Source organism: Tiliqua scincoides, chromosome 1, assembly GCF_035046505.1.
Source record: "Tiliqua scincoides isolate rTilSci1 chromosome 1, rTilSci1.hap2, whole genome shotgun sequence".
In the NCBI taxonomy this organism is placed as follows: Eukaryota; Metazoa; Chordata; class Lepidosauria; order Squamata; family Scincidae; genus Tiliqua; species Tiliqua scincoides.
The window spans coordinates 2347717-2369865 of NC_089821.1; the positions used below are offsets into that span (position 1 = coordinate 2347717).

Consider the following 22149-nt stretch of genomic DNA (forward strand, 5'->3'; position numbering starts at 1 on the left):
GGAAGCTCAATGCCTCTCCACTTCTTCTCTTTCTCCCCCCTCCCCTCCAGCACAATTTCATGGTTTTTCTGTCTCTGTTCCTCCGAGGTAGCCCTCCTGATTCCACTGTTTTGCTCTCCCTCCTTTCTCTCACCCTCGCCTCATAACATTATGCACCCCCTTCTCTTTCCACCTAGAAACCCCTGATGTTCACAGCCTACTTGTCACTGTCATTCCGATTCCCCTTCATAGTTATCGTATTCTTATTCTCCATAAAAGTCATCTTACTGTTGCACCTTTAGCCTTGTCTCTCTCATTTCATGATACTCCACTGAACTGCGCAATGAACCACTGCACTTGGAAAAATTGGCAAGAGATTTCTCCCATGTGCACATGCTACACGCGTCTCAGAGCACACCCAGTGACATTCACACCCAGCTATCAAAACACTGTAAATCCAACCAATGAAATTGATGTACAATGCAAAACTTGGCAATGAGAGAGGACAAAGCTTTCCAAAACCTCCGTTTTATTTGTACAGAGTAAAATACATCAAGTAGCAAGCAGACATCAGATAGTGACTGTTTTCAGTCCATAATCCAGAGCCATCAGCAAGTGTGTTTTCACCAAATATTTCGGCGCAACGTCATGGAATTAGGAATTCTAAACAGAGCTAATCTCTCTCTGCTAGAGCAACAAGGTGTGTATCAATTTCAGCTTCTGTAAGAATCCTAAGAGGAAAAACACAATGAAACTTTATTTTTTGTCACAAACCACCATCTCTAGTATCTACACAAATAGATAATCCATTTGGATGAAAAGTTTAGCACTGAGAATTAAATCAGAAAGTTTTCACATGTTCTATTGTCAGAGGATGGGGCTAAACACAGAATATGACACTATATCACAGATGCCCTTTTACCCCATTCAATGTTAGGAGTAATGAATACATGTTATCACATAACTGAACCCTTACAGGTCAGTAGTGCCTTCTCCAGAAGAGGCTACAACATATTTTTCATGTATGCAGATCACCTGACACTTAAATGGTTATGATGCCAGCTAAGACCATGTCTCAAAAGTACTGTAAGAGAATGGTGGCTCTCGACATGACCTAGCACCATAACCCCAGCAATGGCAGTGGAGAAATGACAAACTGCTTCACAGCCAGTTCTAGGTTGGACATTGAACAGCAAGGAGCCAGTTCATAGCAGACTCCATGGGGAGTCACCTTCAGGATCAGGTCTACTTTCCTCTGACCATTTGCAGCTCCTCCAAATACTAAGTACCTCCTAGGACTTACCTACCAAATGGTAGACAGTAAAATATAACGAGCCAAACTGCAAAAGGTCAATACTGAAAGTATACCTAAATATATCTACAAAAGTAGATTAAAATTAGTTGTATATAAGCAGAACACCTTGGCTCACCTGAATTTAGGATTTTCAACTGTGACAACTCCTACTTCTATTTCAGAAGGTTTGAAGTCAATTGACAAAACAGTCGAAAGGCAGGTTATTCCTGTCTAAAAAGTAAAGAACATAGGAATATGTGTTAGCACACAAGGCAACATTAAATATGGAATAACATACAAGCCTTATTCTTCAAATGTGCCCTTAATTCACTTTTACTCCTTCCAAATTCTAATTAAAGGCTATTTCAATATATAATTCAATGTTCCCTGCTGTGCAGAAGTTGGCAACTTAGGGTCAAACTATGTATTGCGTTATATGCATACAGTACTTGCACTTCTCCCACCTTTAGCAGCTGTGAGAGAGGGATGACTTCTTGTGCCTTTAAAAAAATGCACCCCCATCTAGATGTTAATGGCATCACCAGCAGCTTGACTAAAGGAGCCATTTCCATTGGACATACAACATAAGAAGAAAGGGTTAAGCTCCACCCCTCCAATCAGGATCCTGCCAGTTTGAGGGGCATGATACTTCCTGCACGGATTCTCTCAGCATTAGTTCGCTATCTACAAAAAGGGAAGCTATTACCCATCCAAGCTCCCCTATTCAGTTCATGGCTAAGTAACAACTCTTGCCAAAGCTCAGGCCCAATACTCTAGCCACGGACCACAAGGGCTCAGCAGGAAGTATCATGCCCCTCAAACTGGCAGCCCCGTGTACTGTAATGTTAAAATAGCAAAAGTGTATGCTAAGGATTCCCTTAAACAGACAGTAGCAGGATGATTATTAATAATAGGCTCTTCTCCAAATTAATCTGCAGACGCGTGTGGCCTCTGGGAACCAAGTGCCTCTGGGAACTAAGTGCCAGGTAAGGCACAAGAGTTTAGCATCTGGGCGAGGAGAAGGCAAGGAGACCTCTGAGTTTTGGAGAAGGAGAGGAGGAGGAGCAGGAGCAGGAGGAGGAGGTAAGTGTACTCATTCTAACGCTTTGTCTTTCTAACTCCCTGTCTTCTAACCTTAACCTTACCTTTAAAGCAACCTTAAATCAAAATTGAAAGTTAGCACCTAAGGGAGGTACATAGGGCTACTCTGAGCAGGAGCAGAGTCCTACTCGTGAGTAAGAGCAGCGTCCTACTCGTGAGTAAGTGCCCAAGGGTCAGGCATTTAAATCAAAATTGAAAGTTAGCTGCACCTAAGGTAGCACTTAATCGAAGGAAGGGAGGAGGATAAAGTGAAAAGCAGGTTTTCTACTTGTTTAAATTAAACCTATACTTAACCCAGGTTAAACCTAATCTAAGTTGGAACATAACCTAAACAGGTCAGTAAATTGGGACACAGGATCTAGAGAGCAATAAATAATTAAACAAACCCAAATAAAAACTAGCTTGAGGTTACAAAAACAGTCCAGCCTAAGAGAACAGAACTAGGAGGGAAAGGACCTAGGAAGGGCCAATTCCCAACCCAGTAAGAGCCCCATTAGGCTAATCCAAGCAGTCCATTCAGGAGCCTGCAGAGTAGGTCACGCCCATCAGCAGCCATTTGCCTTCCTGAGCTTTTGTAAACTCACCTGGGAAGGCCAGCCCCCTTTCAATCAGGAAGGAAGGAGGGGGAGGAGCCAGCCAGGAGTATAAAGCTAGGCAGGCCATCGCGTGAGGCTCTCTGCAGACGCGTGTGGCCTCTGGGAACCCAGTGCCTCTGGGAACTAAGTGCCAGGTAAGGCACAAGAGTTTAGCATCTGGGCGAGTTCAGCAGCAGGGCGAGGAGGCCAGGGCCCCATACACTGCCCTTCCTCTTCCCTAGAGAAAAGGGCTGCTATCCAGTGTACGGTTTTTAAAAGGACCCCTAAATAAAACAACAACAACAACAACAACAAAAAAGCTATGCAGTCAGACAGCCAGCAGCAGGGTGGGGGCTATCCAGTGTTCTGCATCGAGTGCCACATGTATGATTATATGCCTCTGGGGCATAAGTCATGGGTGTGTCCTCGGTGCAAGGAGCTCCAGGCTCTCAGGGAACGCGTCCGCTCCCTTGAAGCCTTGGTGGCCGACCTGGAGAAGCGCAGGCAGCCAGAGGAGGACCGTGGGGAGACTTCTGGGGACGATCAGGCTTCGTCCCAACCTCAGGCGTGCAGCTCCTCGGCTGCCCGGGTGGGAAGTCTCGGGACTGGAGGACGTCATCCTGGAGAGGAGGGAAACAATCCCCTAGGGGGGATCCCTTCTCCAGGGGATGGGCCCGTATCCGAGCGCACTCGGGATACTCCTCGGCGGGAGGGGGGTCGGGGGCTTCTTGTAGTGGGGGATTCGATTATTAGAAACATAGAGAGGGGGGTTTGCGACGGATGTGAGGACCGCATGGTGACTTGCCTGCCTGGTGCGAAGGTTGCGGACATCACTTCTCGTCTAGACAGGCTGGTAGACAGTGCTGGGGGAGAGGTAGCGGCTGTGGTGCATGTCGGCACCAACGACGTGGGCAAGTGTAGCTGGGAGGTCCTGGAGGCGAAATTTAGGCTTTTAGGCAGGAAGCTGAAAGCCAGGACCTCAAAGGTAGCATTCTCTGAAGTGCTACCTGTTCCACGCGCAGGGCCAGCTAGGCAGGCGGAGATCAGGGGTCTCAATGCGTGGATGAGACGGTGGTGTAGGGAGGAGGGGTTTAGATTCGTTAGGCACTGGGGAACGTTTTGGGACAAGCGGGGCCTGTACAAGAGGGACGGGCTCCATTTGAACCAGAATGGAACCAGACTGCTGGCACATAACATTAAAAAGGTGGCAGAGCAGCTTTTAAACTGATCCCTGGGGGAAGGCCGACAGGAGCCGAGGGGCATCCCTATGGGATGAGGATGGGGAGGTTAGAGAACAACAAGACAAAGGCAGGGTAGGAGAAGAAATTGGGAAAGGTAGGGAGATGGGATGTGATAGACAGTTTGGCACAATGAGAGGATGCGGGGACAAAGGAGTGAATAAGCAGCCCATCCTGGGGCATTCCGTGTATAATTGCTTTTATGCGAATGCCCGAAGTCTACGAGCAAAGGTGGGAGAACTAGAATGTCTGGTGACAAGGGAAAATATTGACATAGTGGGCATAACGGAAACCTGGTGGAATGCGGAGAATCAGTGGGATACCGCAATCCCGGGCTATAAACTCTACAGGAGGGACAGGCAGGGGCGTGTTGGAGGTGGGGTGGCCCTTTATGTTAAGGAAGGGATAGAATCCAGCAAAGTAGAGATTGAAGGTGGGTCCGACTCCACCGTAGAATCTCTGTGGGTTAAATTACCAGGCTTGAGCAGCGATGTAATACTGGGGGTGTGCTATCGTCCTCCAGACCAGAAATCTGATGGGGACCTTGAAATGAGGAAACAGATCAGGGAGGTGACAAGGAAGGACAGGGTTGTAATCATGGGGGACTTCAATTATCCTCATATTGACTGGGTCAATTTGTGTTCTGGTCACGATAAGGAAACCGGATTTCTTGACGTGCTAAATGACTGTGGCTTAGATCAGCTAGTCACGGAGCCCACCAGAGGACAGGTGACTCTGGATTTAATTTTGTGCGGTACGCAGGACCTGGTTAGAGATGTAAACGTTACTGAGCCATTGGGGAACAGTGATCATGCTGCGATCCGTTTTGACGTGCACGTTGGGGGAGGAATACCAGGCAAATCTCTAACAAAAACCCTTGACTTCCGACGGGCGGACTTCCCTCAAATGAGGAGGCTGGTTAGAAGGAGGCTGAAAGGGAGGGTAAAAAGAGTCCAGTCTCTCCAGAGTGCATGGAGGCTGCTTAAAACAACAGTAATAGAGGCCCAGCAGAGGTGTATACCGCAAAGAAAGAAGGGTTCCACTAAATCCAGGAGAGTGCCCGCATGGCTAACCAGCCAAGTTAGAGAGGCTGTGAAGGGCAAGGAAGCTTCCTTCCGTAAATGGAAGTCTTGCCCTAATGAAGAGAATAAAAAGGAACATAAACTGTGGCAAAAGAAATGTAAGAAGGTGATAGGGGAGGCCAAGCGAGACTATGAGGAACGCATGGCCAGCAACATTAAGGGGAATAATAAAAGCTTCTTCAAATATGTTAGAAGCAGGAAACCCGCCAGAGAAGCGGTTGGCCCTCTGGATGGTGAGGGAGGGAAAGGGGAGATAAAAGGAGACTTAGAGATGGCAGAGAAATTATATGAGTTCTTTGCATCTGTCTTCACGGCAGAAGACCTCGGGCAGATACCGCTGCCCGAACGGCCCCTTCTAACCGAGGAGTTAAGTCAGATAGAGGTTAAAAGAGAAGATGTTTCAGACCTCATTGATAAATTAAAGATCAATAAGTCACCGGGCCCTGATGGCATACACCCAAGGGTTATTAAGGAATTGAAGAATGAAGTTGCAGATCTCTTGACTAAGGTATGCAACTTGTCCCTCAAAACGGCCACAGTGCCAGAAGATTGGAGGATAGCAAATGTCACGCCTATTTTTAAAAAGGGAAAGAGGGGGGACCCGGGAAACTATAGGCCGGTCAGCCAAACATCTATACCGGGTAAGATGGTGGAATGCCTCATCAAAGATAGGATCTCAAAACACATAGACGAACAGGCCTTGCTGAGGGAGAGTCAGCATGGCTTCTGTAAGGGTAAGTCTTGCCTCACAAACCTTATAGAATTCTTTGAAAAGGTCAACAGGCATGTGGATGCGGGAGAACCCGTGGACATTATATATCTGGACTTTCAGAAGGCGTTTGACACGGTCCCTCACCAAAGGTTACTGAAAAAACTCCACAGTCAGGGAATTAGAGGACAGGTCCTCTCCTGGATTGAGAACTGGTTGGAGGCCAGGAAGCAGAGAGTGGGTGTCAATGGGCAATTTTCACAATGGAGAGAGGTGAAAAGCGGTGTGCCCCAAGGATCTGTCCTGGGACCGGTGCTTTTCAACCTCTTCATAAATGACCTGGAGACAGGGTTGAGCAGTGAAGTGGCTAAGTTTGCAGATGACACCAAACTTTTCCGAGTGGTAAAGACCAGAAGTGATTGTGAGGAGCTCCAGAAGGATCTCTCCAGACTGGCAGAATGGGCAGCAAAATGGCCGATGCGCTTCAATGTCAGTAAGTGTAAAGTCATGCACATTGGGGCAAAAAATCAAAACTTCACATATAGGCTGATGGGTTCTGAGCTGTCTGTGACAGATCAGGAGAGAGATCTTGGGGTGGTGGTGGACAGGTCGATGAAAGTGTCGACCCAATGTGCGGCAGCAGTGAAGAAGGCCAATTCTATGCTTGGGATCATTAGGAAGGGTATTGAGAACAAAACGGTTAGTATTATAATGCCGTTGTACAAATCTATGGTAAGGCCACACCTGGAGTATTGTGTCCAGTTCTGGTCGCCGCATCTCAAAAAAGACATAGTGGAAATGGAAAAGGTGCAAAAGAGAGCGACTAAGATGATTACGGGGCTGGGGCACCTTCCTTATGAGGAAAGGATACAGCGTTTGGGCCTCTTCAGCCTAGAAAAGAGACGCTTGAGGGGGGACATGATTGAGACATACAAAATTATGCAGGGGATGGACAGAGTGGATAGGGAGATGCTCTTTACACTCTCACATAATACCAGAACCAGGGGACATCCACTAAAATTGAGTGTTGGGCGGGTTAGGACAGACAAAAGAAAATATTTCTTTACTCAGCGCGTGGTCGGTCTGTGGAACTCCTTGCCACAGGATGTGGTGCTGGCGTCTAGCCTAGACGCCTTTAAAAGGGGATTGGACGAGTTTCTGGAGGAAAAATCCATTATGGGGTACAAGCCATGATGTGTATGCGCAACCTCCTGATTTTAGGAATGGGTTAAGTCAGAATGCCAGATGTAGGGGAGAGCAACAGGATGAGGTCTCTTGTTATCTGGTGTGCTCCCTGGGGCATTTGGTGGGCCGCTGTGAGATACAGGAAGCTGGACTAGATGGGCCTATGGCCTGATCCAGTGGGGCTGTTCTTATGTTCTTATGTTCTTAATTATGATGGAAAAAAAGAGTTGTAGGAACATACACAAGCAAGAACACAGCCCAACAAAAGCTAGCAGAAGTCTTGCAGCAGTGGGAGGATTCTACTGAAAGTTTTGCATTTGCTCTCAGACGTTACAAAGGCAAATAACTTAGAACCAAACCAAAAATAGTGTTTTGCAAAGCCAGTTTTACATCACAAACACCACCAAAAACAACTCCAACAATAAATCATTGTTTTCCCTAAAAACAATACCAACGAGGCATTTCTTTCCAAAACTTCCATTTGCTTTAACATAACAAGATGCACAAAATTAGAAACAAGTATTAACAAGCATGAAACCAAGTGTTCTGTTCCTGAGGCCAGTGTCCAAGAGAAGCAACATACATACAACAGAGGACAACTTCTCAAGTCAGTGTGAGGGATCTGAGTAAGGATTGCTGACTAATACTTTTCCATGGCCTCTGTTTACCGTCTCCTCAGCCACAGTAGAAAGAAAAACTAGACCTATTCCCCCAATCACATTCAGATAATGTAGAGAAATATAGTAATAATAAAAGAAAATCTTGTGTTAAATTTAAATCTTTAATTTACACCTCGACAGTGGCGCTATTAAAAGAGAATATTTCCATTTGAGAGTGTTTGGGAGAAAATTACTCCCATTGGTAATTTACAGCCCAATCCTGAGCTGCCTGGGGTGTGCGGCTGCAGCGGCGCCGAAAACAGCTCCCTCCATATCCTGTGCGCCTCAGCTTGCCATGGGCAGCGCCTCGGGAAAAGGGGACTTTTGTCCCCTTCTCTCAGGTAAGAGAAGCAGCCCTGCAATGGGGTTACTCACTTTACTGCCAACCAAAAGATCGGCGGTAAGTTAAAGTTGTTTGTGTAGGGCGCCGAGCCCCACACGAATGCCTTGGATCCGGTGGATTGGAGCTACACGGGACTCACCTTCCTCCCTCCCCCGGAACGCCTCCCACCCGCCCTTTCTCCGCCTTCCGCCTCCCCGCCTCAATGTTCACGCCTCCTCCCTGCCCTCTCTCCACCCTCCACCTGCCTCCCCCTCCCCGGAACTCCTCCTCCCCGCCCCCTCACCATGCTTCGGAGGACGGGAGCCTGCCCTGTGCTAGCTTAGCGCCGGGCTAGCACGGGCACTGGCCCAGCAGTAAGCCTTGCAGACGTGCCTTATGGCGCGTTTGTGACAGTGCGCTCTGGTGGAAAGCTCCTAGCCCCCAAACTTCATTTTGCTTATGATCTGTTTCATCCAAAACACTGGTCTTGCATTTGATTTTAAAGATTAATTCAGCACCTAGATTATCAAGACACCTGGCTGTCATGATGGTCTCTCAGGGACTGAAGTGCATGTTCATACAAGAAAAAGAGGTACCACGAACACCTCTCAAAGCAGCAAGGGGAACTATGAAATGCAGAATAATGTTAACGCTGATTAATGCTTTGAGGCTATGCAGTGTTGATCTCCTGTTCTATGTACAGATGGAAAAATTATGATGTTAGCATAGACATGTGAAGACCTCAGAAAAATGTGGAAAAAACATTTTCCCATTGCCTTGGAAAGGGATACTTTTTGTAAGAATTTAGAAATATTTAGACAATTTATATCCCACCTTTCTCCTCCAAAAGGGGCAACTCAAGGCAACTTACAACAGATCCACAATAAAGCACAATCATGAAACCCAAACATGCAGAAAGTACTGCATATTTTTAAAACTGAATGATCTGTGCTTTTACAGACTGCCTGTCCAGTGAGCCAACTACACAGGTCCTGCTTTAGTAGTGGCATTCTAAGGAATATGCACTTGCATGTAAAAGGGAGCTCAATATTTACTGGGAACCTCCACTTATCAGAAGCACCAACAACCATTTGTAGTCTGCAAATGGGTTGCATTTCCTAGTGAAGGTTGCTCAGTGCACAAACAAAACTGCAGCAACATATTGAAGGAACATACCATGACAATTAAAGTTGGCAGGCCGGGGTGTGTGTGTGTGTGTGCGCGCGTGTGTGCGCACGCACAATTTTCTGACTTGCACAGTCTTGTGCAACTTCCACATAAAACGTAAAAGCCTTCACCTGACATGAAACATTGACACAAGAGTGAATCACATGACCACATCCACTCAGTTACACACTCCATCAAGGAAAGGAAAATCCTGCACCATCCGAACATGAGTACACTGAAGAGCAAGAGGGGGAAACCACAAATATTCCTACCCAACTCAGGAAAGACCATGTATCATCTACACTGTCCTAATAAAGACAGTCTAACTGTTACCACCACCTATTATATCTATCAACTATACTGCAAATGTGACATTAAAAAAAGAATAAAAATCTTCCAACCCCCCCCCCCCAGTTCAGGCATATCTTGAGTTACCATCTAGAAAGTCTGTCTACAGGAAGGAGTTGAGGATGGAGAAAAAAGGGGAAGCAATGGCCACTTTCGAGGACTGTACAGCTGATTAGTAAAATAGTTCATGAATGTTCACATTTTATCCACTGTAGAACTTTAACAGGCCAGTCCTATGCATAATTATTCATAAGTAAGTTCCACTAAATGCAAGTAAGGTTCACATAGAATCAAAACATATGTTTGCTATACCTATACCATCTTTCTGCCTTGGCACCCTCCTACCAGCCTACCTCAACCGTCTGTTCAAAGGTCCAGTCCAATTTTTTCTTTACTTTCTTTTCAAGAAAGCTAGTTGATTCCGTCTGCTTGACTCCCGCAGCTGTGGCTTTAAACCCACAGTAGTATCCTGCTGGATCACATTTGTATACCTGAGGATTGTTTTCTTCATCAATGCCAATCAAAATCATGCCTTCAGGAAAGAAACAGTTAATCAGGTTCTTTTGGTATTTTAAAGAAAGTTGACATTTCAAATGACCAGACATTTTCATTTCTTTCAAGGAACTGAATTCCAGTAGAGATTCTGCATATGCTTAAACAAACAATGAACAACAGTATACTGAGGAATGGGGGGGAAGAATCACCATTGTCAGTAAACCATAGATCAGGAGTGCCAAACATAAGGCCCATTAAACCATAGATCAGGCATGTCAAATGTAAGGACCTTATCCACCCTGCTTGATAACTAAGCTCTCCAAGCACCACCATCAGCTGCTAAGCTACAAAATGATGCATCAGCAGAAGCGGCATTGCTGACAGGATGGAGCTGGGACAGTCCAATTATTATGCAAGCCATCCTTTCAGCAGCACCTCTTCTGCTGAGGTGTCACTGCTGAAAGGGTGGCCCATATAATTAGGATTTCCCAATGTCGCCCTTTCAGCAGTGCCGCTTCTGCCAAGGCATGGGGGGGGGGGAGAGAGAGAGAGAGATGAAAGGAGGCCTCAGAAGGCAAGGGGCAGACCTAAAAGAATGCGAGAAAGAGATGCTGCTGAAGTACTGGAAGAGCCCAATTATCGCATGGGTCATTCTTTCAGCAGCAACACTTCAACAAATGTGTCATTTCACAGATCTCCTCTCAACTGCTAAGTAAAGCCTCGGCAGAAGCAAAGTGTTCATGAGCAAATATATATTACATAATTCCTTAAATCTGTCTTGCAACAAGCAACGACTTAACCCAACACAACCCAATACAACCCAACAATGAGTATAGTGGGTTGTATCCCAACATCCTCTTCTGCCAGCAGAAGGAGCTTCCATTCATGTGGGTGTGTGTGCATGCTTGTAATTCCTTCAGATTTCATGTGATGCTTTACAAACACATATCTCATCTGCCGTTACTTGAATCTGCACTGATGCAGACAGAAAATAAAACGTAAGCCAGTGATATATCCATCAACAATGTCTGCTATATTAGGCAGTTCTATGGGCTAAATAGAAAGGGTCCAGCACCAATAAGCAACCTGAAAGTTAGTTTTATTTTTTCCCCAATACTCAAACAAAACATCCTTGGGTTCTAGCCACAGGAGATGAGACTGTCATCATTGTTAGCTGAATCCCAAGCCTATCCAGCCTATCCAGTCACTAGTAAGCCCCACTAATGTTGATGGGACTAACAGCAGAACCCTATGTTTACTCAGATGTCCCATTCTGTCCAATGGACCTCACTCCCCGTTAAGTGTGTGTTGGATTACAGCCTTAGCTTTCCCAATTCTGAAACGTTATTTTGTGTTTCTATTTATCTATACTTACAGCAACCAAGAGGCCTCATTTCAGCATTCTGTGTATAGACCTGAGAGATATCTGCAATCCTTTTACATAGCATATCCACTGGAATATCATAGCCATACTTGTACTTCCAATTTGCAGCCTCATAGCGGGCTCTCTGCACCTGGGACCTGCTGTCAGCTGACAATAAGAAAGGGAATTAGTCATCCCCACAGCTCATGTAACAAACACAATTTCAAGAAAAATTCCCAGCTAAACACAAGCACAAAAGCAACTCTTTTTCTGCAGAATAAGCGACATAGTCCCCTGCAACAAGGTCTGGATTTTTTATTCCACCCTGTACATGGAGTTGATTTCACATTCAGGACTTGGCCAAGATCTGAGCTGCTTATCATCAGGCACTGAACACCTACATCATTTCCTTAGCAAAGAAATGTTAGACATCATAGTATATCTATCAAAACTAAAACCTGAAACTTGAAATGTTTGAAATTTAGGCACCAAATGTTTATACCTGTCATCCCGGTCATTACACATCCAATATTTTCAGTTATTCTGAATAAGTGAGTCACAGTGCTAGAATCCAAGAGCTTGTCCTAATAAATAAAAACAGATATTATGGAGCCGCCTTCTGAAGCAGATGAGATTTCTAGCTCATTTACATGACAAAAAGGGAACAAGACTCAAAATTTCATTTTAAAGTCACTATTACTGTCATCTAACACCATCACAGTCCAGTATTATTAGCACGGAAAGACAACCGCACAGTGCAGATCCTGAATAACTGGAACAGGCAGTTTTTGGAATATGTTATAGCAATAAAAGTTATTTCATCAAAACAATTATTTAACAAGAGCAAGAACAGAGGAAGAAATGAGAGTTCTTAAGATTTCTAATTGAGATCTAGGGAATTTATTCTCTGGAGCATGACTGAATGAACATTCTCATTTTTATCCATGATCAGTGTGTGGGGAAATACACCAAACTGTGGTGCTATGCAAGAAAAACTGCCACAGCAAATGTATTTCCCCAAACATCCCTTCTAACTCTTTAAGAATTAATACACTTCAAGTAATTGTGAACTTCTAAGAAATCCAGTTTGTTTGTTTTTTTCAACAGAGAAAGCAAGGAGTACTGGAGTTAAAAGAAAACAGCAATGACAAATTAGAGACAAGCATGTAGTCTAGGAGAAACCAAATATTCACACTGCAGCTTTTGTCAAGATACTACTACTTACAGGTACTTTCTTCTGTGTGACAACAACTGCACAGTCCTTTCCACGAACAGCTACTGATGTAAGACCACCCTGGTTTATGGCCTTAAATGCATATTCTAAATGGTACAATAAACAAAAGTTGGTAGCAATACTCTGTAATTATAGCATCTAAAAACTCATCTGCAAACTCTCACCAAGAATTATTAGTAGGAGTGTATGAATATATATTACATACACAGTTACACAACATAATGATAGCATACATTATGCTTTCATGCCTCTACACAAACAGCATTTGTGACATCCAGACTCTGCTATATCCACATCCTCAGATGTATTTGTACATAATTGGGAATGAGCGTTTCTGTGCCTTTTAAAAAATCCAAGATGCAGATGTCTCGCATCTTTTGCTTTTCCAACCAAAATAATGGAGTTAGATAATAAAAAGTGTAGGTAGAGTAGGTAGTTGTGAGAGTACACAAGAAAAATTCAAAAGTTAGAATCTGATAATACCCTTACTAGGAGCAACTAAACTGCTATAGTATCTTGGACACCTGGCTTTCTAATTCTAGGACTCTTCTTTAGGCTGGAAAGTAAGGGAGGAAGGGGTGGGAGTAGGTAGGCTGGTGAAAGAGCCCCCAAAGGCTTGCAGTTTATAACTGCAAGTGTAGTCAGACTACACTTGCAGACTATACGCTTGCAGACTATAACTGCAAGTTGCAGTCACTTATGCAAGTGTATAACTGCAAGTGTAGTCAGAAGGAGTTCAGCAAACTCGAAAAGATTAGCCTCTTCAGAGGCCAAGCACTGATCAGGTTGCACCCAAGGCTTGTGGGACACAGAAGGTATAACAGCAGTATCCCTATTTTAGTATATATAAAGTCATGTAAACATTCATTTAAGTTTCACTTGTATACCAGTTCACTTTGTAACCTATAAATTCACTTTCAGTGCAATCCTACTCTCATCTACTCAGAAGCAATTCCCAATGTGTTTGGTGGGGCTAACTCCTAGGAAAATGTGCACAGGATTGTAACCCTTGTCTTAAGATCTCACAAATAAAAATATTTAAAGCATGTTCAAATTTAGATGCATAAATGCAAACAGATGAAATTATCAGCATGGTTAGCAAATAGTTAACCTCATAGCATAAACAAATAGCATAGCAAATAGCATAAACCTCATTTTAAAAAATCCTTAGAGACCCCTGCCCTAAACCATTGGTTCCCAAACTGTGGGTTGGGACTGGTGGGTCATAACCTGATTTTTGGTGGGTCACCAAAGGGTGATGACAAGATCAGATAATTAATTGCCTCAAGCCCTGAAAATCAGGTACTGTAACTGCTAATTATCCTACAAAGAGCTCTGCTCCTACTGTTTGCAAGCATGTGTAAACATAGGGAGAAAAATGTTTGAGGGTCTTTTTTCTAGTTATTACTACTTTATTTTATTTATAAACAAACAAAATATTTTCTTCTAGATCTCCTTTTTAAAAAGACTGGTAAAGCTAGCTGGGTCCTGATAGAGCATCATTTTGAAAAGTGGGTCCTGCTGCTAAGAAGTTTGGGTACCACTCCCCTAAACAACTGAAATGAACAGATTTTCCTTATCTGATCAGGTCCATTCTATTTTGTACAAAATTAATTCTCTATCAAGCAAAAAGTACCAGATGTTTCAGAACATACCACAGAGCACTTGTGGACTGACCCCACTGTCATTCTGAGCTTCAGCAAAATAGTTTTGACAAACAGAATACTGTTCCATCCTAAACAACTATAGAGAGCACACCTAGTGAATGCTCCTACTCTGTATGTCACTGTTAGGCTCCTTCTCATCTAAGAAAACACTTGAGGACAAACCCTGCACCAGCACAAAGATAATCAAATAAGAGATAAAAAGCCCTCCACTAACAAAGAAACACAGGATAAACTACCTTGTAACAGTATCATCTCTTTCACCCAAAACAGCAAAAATGTCATGCTCTAACCACGCTGTTAAATGCATAGTTAACCTGAAAAGGCCCTTGAACTAATGAAAGCTTTTTATTTCTGAGTCTTCAATAACTCTAAGTGCTCTGGTATTGCAACTACCTGTCTCAGTCTTCATGTTCCAATTATACAACTAAACCATACAGAATGACCAGATGCAAAGGAGGTCAAAGTTCCTTGACCTGTGTGCAAGTGAGGGGTATTTCAGTAGGTACAGCTTTGCAAAGGCAAACACTACTGTAGCACAGCCATTTTCAACCACTGTGCCATGTCTGCAGCAGTGCCATAGGAGTTTGGGGAAGTGACATTTATTAGTAGGGCCATTGGAGGTTGTGAGCTCCCTGCAGCATCAACTATCAAAAACTGATGATGTGCGTTAGCAATTTTAGTGCCTTGTCAATGTGCCCCAAGACTAAAAAGATTGAAAATCACTGCTCCAAAGCAATGTTTCTTAACATAAGAACATAAGAACAGCCCCACTGGATCAGGCCATAGGCCCATCCAGTCCAGCTTCCTGTATCTCACAGCGGCCCACCAAATGCCCCAAGGAGCACACCAGATAACAAGAGACTTGCATCCTGGTGCCCTCCCTTGCATCTAGCCTTCTGACTGAGCCCATGTCTAAAATCAGGAGGTTGCGCATACACATCATGGCTTGTACCCTGTAATGGATTTTTCCTCCAGAAACTTGTCCAATCCCCTTTTAAAGGCAGTGGAGGACATTTGTCCACTGCACCACTTTGCATGGTCGGCCTACTGGAAGTAACTAGTGATGATGTCATCACCAGTGATGATGTCATCACCAGTTATTTCCAGGTTGCTATTTCCAGATGCAATATGGCAAACACTGGTAGGAAGCTCAAGGTGGATAGGAGAGCCTTTTTACATGAGAAGTGCATGCTGGCGGTCTACCTACTGAGCCAAGCCTCCTGCCACTGCCTGTCACATTGTGTTGCCAATCTCGCCGCAAGGTGGCAGGGGCCTGTGGATCCTGCGAAAACCACCGGACACCACCACAAGTACCACTGGTTGAGAAATGCTGCTCTAGAGGTACCACTGCAGGCCTCTAACCCTCTGAATTTCCGTTCTTGTTTGTTTGCTCTTGATTTGTTTCAGTTTCACTTTAAGGAAGAGGCCATTATTCTTGCAAGTCTTTTAAAACAAGACACCCAACAGCTTGTACAGAGCACTGCATTGTACGGTCTTGTGGGTGTGCAAAATCTCAGGAACATGTATGTGGTGGGTGGAGAGGCAGAGCCTCCCCACTGGAGTCCTTCAAAAAGCACTGCGGGAGGTGAGGCAGAGGCTCCCACTGGAGTCCTTTGAAAAGCGCTGCCACTGCTGCAGGAGGCACTCAAGCACTCTCAACCCACACGCTTTGCACATGGATTGAGTGCGCTTGAGCACCTCACATGGCAGCAGTGCTTCCGAAGGACTGCAGTGGGGAAGCTCTGCCTCCCCACCCATCACATGTCTGTGAGGTTATTTATTTTTATACACACACAACATACACATGCGCACACACATATGCATATATACATACACACACGTGTATACATACACATGTACACAGACATGTGCACATATACACATACATATATACGCACACCATGTACACACATGCCTATATACACACATATATATACACACACGTGTGCACATACACGTGTACACACATGCATACACACATGGACGCACACAGGTACACGCACATACATACACAGACACACACGCCCCTTGCCCCCCAAGGAGAGCGGAGGGAGCGCTTCTCTCGGAGGCGGCCGGGCGGGCCTGAGGCCGCAGCATGACGCGGCGCTTCCGGCCGACACTCACCCACTTGGTAGAGGCGCCCCTCGGGCGAGAAGATGGTGATGTGGCGGTCGAAGCCGGCGCTGGAGCCCCGCGACATGGCGGCTGCGGGGGCGCTGAGGGGACCGTCTGCGGGCGCGGCGCGCGAGGGCTACTTCCAGCAGCCGGAGTGCGAGCGGCCTAGGGAGCACTTCCGGGCTACATGCCCGCGCGCAGGCGCAACACGCCGCCGTTGTCTTGGCAACTCAAAGAGCATCCGAACCACTTCCGGCTCGCCGTGCTCCTTAGTCATTGCACATCCTGCGCATGCGTGAGTCAGGCGTATTTCCGATTTTGCGCGTGCGCACGGGCTACCGTCCTTGCGCTTGCGTAGAAGCAGGTTGGCTCGGCTGCTCTAGCGCGGGAGCGCGCATGCGCGAGATTTAGCCTGTGCTCCGGCTCTCCCCCTCATGCTTCCCTGCGGCTGCGAAGGGAGAGGTCGCCCTGGTGAGGCCGTGTGTGCTCAGTGGGATGCTGGGGCTGCCGGGAGCGTCCCTGCCCAGGGCTGCCACCCTTGTGGTGGGGCCCCTGCGCTGCCTGGCCACAGGGGCAGGTGGAAGTTCCACAGGCAGAGCTTTCCACACTGGGCACGTTTTGCACGTTCTGCATTTGCACGAGTACCAGCACAAGCAGTTTCACGGCCCTTTCTGTGGGTTGTGGACTCACCAGGGCCGTGCGGTGGGGAGGAGGCAGAGCCTCCCTACTGGAGCCCTTTGAAAAGCACTCACAAGGTGAGCACCTAACACGGTGGCAGTGGCACTTTTCAAAGGACTCCAGTGAGGAGGCTCTGCCTCACCTCACACGACGGTGGCGCTTTCAAAGGACTTCAGTGGGGAGGCTCTGCCTCACCTGCCTCACCTCACACAGCAGTGGCACTTTTCAAAGACTCTGCTGCAGAGACTCTACCTCACCTCACATGGTGATGGTGCTTTTCAAAGGACTCCAATGAGGAGGCTCTGCCTCACCTCACATGGTGTTGGCACTTTTCAAAGGACTTAAGTGCGGAAGCTCTGCCTCACCTGCCTCACCTCACACAGTGGTGGCGCTTTTCAAATACTCTGCTGCAGAGGCTCTGCCTCACCTCACATGGTGGTGGTACTTTTCAAAGGACTCCAGTAGGGAGGCTCTGCCTCATCTCACATGGTGGCACTTTTCAAAGGACTCCAGTGGAGAGGCTTTGCCTCACCTGCCTCACCTCACACAGCGGTGGCACTTTTCAAAGACTCTGCTGCAGAGACTCTACCTCACCTCACATGGTGATGGTGCTTTCCAAAGGACTCCAGTGGGGAGGCTCTGCCTCACCTCACAAGGCATTGGCGCTTTCCGAAGGACTCGTGCGGAGGCTCTGCCTCACCTCACATGGCAGTGGCACTTTTCAAAGGACTCCGGTAAGGAGGCTTTGCCTCACCTGCCTTCCCACTCACCTCATGTCCCTGCAGCTCACCTCAGCATGGTGGAGTATCTCACCCTTTTGCCATGCCTCTCACAGGACTTCTACTAAATGTAGGCATTGGCAGATGCTTGTGCAACATCCAGGGTAGCACTTGGTATTGCTTACAAAGCCACTTCATATGCTGCCCACATCAGAAGTGGTAAGGGAGCATATCTGGCTCTTGGGAGATGACTTTCCTCACTTCATCATTATGTTTGGATGAAGGTTTCTTTGATCAGCCACCTGTGGCTCTTTCAACAGGATCCCATCAAAGTCACACTTACTCTAAAAAGACCTGTTCACACATTACGAACCCTAACCCTGTTCACACATACACAAACATTACTACTACTACTTGGTGGTGTGTGTTTTTTTTTCTTTTTTGGTGGAGGAAGGTGGTGGTGGTGGTTTTTGTTCCAAAGACACATTAAGACTGTGACACAAGAATTTGTTTCAAAGACACAGTAGGATTCCCAGCTCTGACTTAAGCCTTCCTGGAAATTTCTTTTTCCCAACATGATGTAATATTGTAATACAGTATTGTAAATTCCTTGAGGTCCTGCTCAACTCTCCAGTAATGCGTTCAGTAGTCACCTGGAGACTAGTCCCCATACTGAACCAGTCTGGAGAACTGAGAATACCAAAGGACAAGTAATAGAAAGGGAATGGAAGGATATAAATCACTTAAGTATATAATATACACATCATATTAGGAAAAATGAGTGAAACAGTCCTTAGGATGCAATGCTATGAGGGAGAAAGCCCCACTGAACTCAACTGCATTTACTTTGGGGTAAAGGTACAGGATTGGGCTGCACATCTCTAGATTAGACCCTATTCCATTCTATATTCCATACTTCAGACTCATCAAGATTTCCCTTTTCCTGTCTTTGATGAGATCTTTTGTATATGTCCTTCAATACTCAGAACACATTTCCCTTCTTGCTACTTCATTTGATTTCCTCAACTGATATAAGCCCTTCTGTCGTCCTAATTCTACCACTTTTATTTCTTCTATCATGCCTTTCCAAATGCCTGGACCAGCCTGTTCTCAAGCTATCAAACCAATACCAAATTCCTCTTCAAAATTTAACTGTTTGTGCTTTGTTGCTGGAGCCCTATTACTTTCCTAGCTCCAAGCTGTCTTCTGTTCTCACAACTCCTTAGCATGCAGTCATCTCTTGTTAACTTTGTCCTGTTTATGATGCTCAATTGTAAGCCCACTTTACAGAACCCAGGACTGTGCCCCATGTAGCACTCTGTTGCCTGACATTAAATATATGTTCTACAATAGCAGTGGTTGTCTACTTCTACCTGTAGGAGTTGTTTCAATAAAACATTTGCCTTTATTAAAAAAACAAACCAAAAAAAGATGAAATGTGCTGTGAGGTTAGATATATTCATTATATTCAACTCTGCTTAATATGTGCTACTGTATGGTGTGGTGTGTGCTAACCAACTGGGAGAAACTTTGGCGGAACAAGAAAGGCTAGAATCCTTTGTGAAACAGAGGGCAATCTTCCCAGTTTCAAAGCACTGCATTGTAAAGAACATGCAAGGTGAGATGGGATTGTGTGCAAGTGTTCACCCTGATGAACATAATTGGGAAAGGGTAAACCTCTCTCATGCCCCTGGTCCTACTAATCCCAGAATGAGGGACTTAACTTTTCTCATTTCTCTTTCTAAAACAGCCTGTTTGTCCTATGGATGTTAGTTAGTTTTTAGTTTTTAGTTACTAAGCTATTAATTACATTTCTAAATCTCAAAAGCTGATTTGAAAATAAATATGGTAATTGTTCTGTCTTTGGTTTTCAAGTTCTGTGCTGGTTTCCCAGTTTTCACCAATAACTTTAACACAGACCAACACACATTTTGGTGCCTTAAAAGTTAGACCTATTCTTGGATATATTTCGGATAGTGATTCAAAAAATGGCATTGGTTTGGACATATCAGCTCTAGTTTTAGAGATATAGCATAGCAATTGTGCAGCACAATCTTGTGCTGCAACAGGTAGGTCAGGAGGCCTGCGCTGTATCCAACGCAAGATAAGTGCCCGAAGTGGCTCAGCTGGAGGTAAAGTGAAACTCTTCCCTTTACCCCTGGGTAAGCCACTGCAGCCCCAATGGGTCTCCTTGGACTTGCAGCCACTCCGCGCTGCTCAAGAATGGGGGTTGGGATCTGGCATAACTGCTGGGTCCCAGCTCCGTCTCCTGCTCCCTGCCCACCCGCCCCTGGGACTGCCCTCCGCTTGCCCTCTCCCCGCCCCAGAATACCTCCCTCCTGCCTCCTCCCCAGAGCCTTACGTCCGTCTAGCTCGGCCGATGTAAGGCTCCTCCATGAAGTTAGTGCGGAGGCTGGATTCAGCCTCTGCATGCCAGTGCGTGTCCCTGCGCCGGCCCAGCCAAATCTTATGTGCCGTAAGGCATATTTGCAAACGTTTGCCTTAGGATCACGCCCTTAGATGCTGATTCAACTGGTCATCTGCACATCAGCATCTAAGGTGGGTATGCTGTATCTCCAAAACTAGAACTGAAATTTGTTGTTCGGCAGAGTAATTTATTTATGCTGTTCTTGTAACCCTCTTTTCAGTAGCCCCCAACAGCCGTTTCTCCTCTGTGTTATAGCTCAGTTGATGATGGAGCTGGCTGCCCACCCTAGTATATATCACTGATATGCTCCCAAGTCCAACACAGTCAATACCATGCCAAGAAATGGTATACTCTTTTAGTGCATATATTCAGGAGAATACATATATTCAGAGTACATATATTCAGGAGAAGGAGCATTGCCCATGCAGATAAGGGCTGGCTCAGTTCTCAGTGCCCCTGATTTCTCCACAATTTCCAAGGCAGTACGGAAGGAATTAAATATGGATTGATATATCTAAGAGATTCAGTCAAGCGTAGGGTTTTTTCAGTAAAGCATGATTTCCACAGAGCATGAAAGGTATCTGGTTTGTTTGAGAGGGAAAAAAAACCATGTGTACACTTTCAGTTTGAAAAAATGTGTTCTTTACTTCTGTTGAAGACACAGCCATTTTGTTGGCACTTCATAAGAAGATCTCTCCAATGAGTTGTCATCATAGGGAATATGCCATGTGTTACCTGTTGTCTGCACAATCGTATCATAACACAATACAGGCTATTAAAGAAAGAGAGAGAAAGGTATTACACAGTTTTTACCACACATAACAATGACAGAGCCCCAAAACAGCTGCCTTCTGCCCTCTGAAGATCTCTGGGCCCTAGGATTTTTCAGGAGATGGCTGAAACAATAATGACTCCATTTCGTGTACCTCCTCAATCAATCATCATCCATTCTACTCTCAGCAGGTTGAATACTTTCAAGGGAATCCCCATCTATATTTTAGGTTCCTTTCCTTGGACTTAGTGGTAAAGAAGTTAAAATCTATCCTCACTAGAGGGTGTATTGGCAACCTTCAGTCTCGAAAGACTGGTATCGCGCTCTGAAAGGTGGTTCTGGCACAGCGTCTAGTGTGACTGAAAAGGCCAATCCGGGAGTGACAATCCCTTCCACACCGGGAGCAAGTGCAGTCTGTCCCTGGTCTGTCGGATACAAAATTTAGCATTTCCAAAACTCAGCTCCTCCAATCATCAGTTTTTTACCATTCCAATGTATTTTAAGTACACTATCTTTTACCTGCACTTAACTAATACATCTCTTGGCTTTCCTATCCAATGTGCATAAGTTGTCTAAAAGTTTACTCTGGCTGTATACTCACTATGGAGCTTTAAAATTAGGCATCAAGTCAATGTTAAATAGAAGTCCAGCCAATACAATCAAGCAATACCTCAAATTTTATTCTCTTTCCTGGTGTGTAGTTAGAGAGCACCATTTGATGTCCACGCTGCCATTTGAAGAACAAGCGTCGAGTCAAACTGTCAGACAGACAAGCCTTGTGATCACGTAACAGATCTCTGGTGACAAACCTGCAGTGGCTGCCTGAGTGAAGAGTGGCGTAAAGCAGGAAGGGATCATCTTCAGACCTTAAAAAAGATACACGAGAGGAACATCACACACTGCAGATCTGAGGGCTGTAGAACTGAAGGAGGCACATTAAGAAGCACCGTTTCAAAGGAAATTTTGCCTGTTTTAAAAAGTATTGTCATTCCAGTATTACCTGATGATACAATAACAAA

At 45.3% G+C, this 22149-nt stretch overlaps 2 protein-coding genes across 2 annotated transcripts in view; both read right to left on the reverse strand.

Moving 5' to 3' along the window:
- Positions 1–491: 491 nt before the first annotated feature.
- Positions 492–16769, reverse strand: PSMA6 (proteasome 20S subunit alpha 6). Its single transcript, XM_066627541.1, has 7 exons — positions 16543–16769; positions 12743–12837; positions 12020–12101; positions 11530–11685; positions 10013–10191; positions 1410–1504; positions 492–710 (listed from the first exon to the last, which is right to left on the reverse strand). Exons 1-7 carry the CDS (start codon positions 16616–16618, stop codon positions 653–655), a joined length of 741 nt encoding a protein of 246 aa, XP_066483638.1. The 5' UTR covers positions 16619–16769; the 3' UTR covers positions 492–652.
- Positions 16770–20983: 4214 nt separating this feature from the next.
- Positions 20984–22149, reverse strand: part of PRORP (protein only RNase P catalytic subunit) — a 71637-nt gene continuing 70471 nt past the window's right edge. The window contains exons 7-8 of the mRNA XM_066636350.1: positions 21801–21996; positions 20984–21130 (exon numbers count right to left, since the gene is read on the reverse strand). Coding sequence (XP_066492447.1) covers positions 21002–21130; positions 21801–21996 — 325 coding nt within the window. The 3' untranslated portion in view covers positions 20984–21001. The remainder of the gene's footprint in view (positions 21131–21800; positions 21997–22149) is intronic.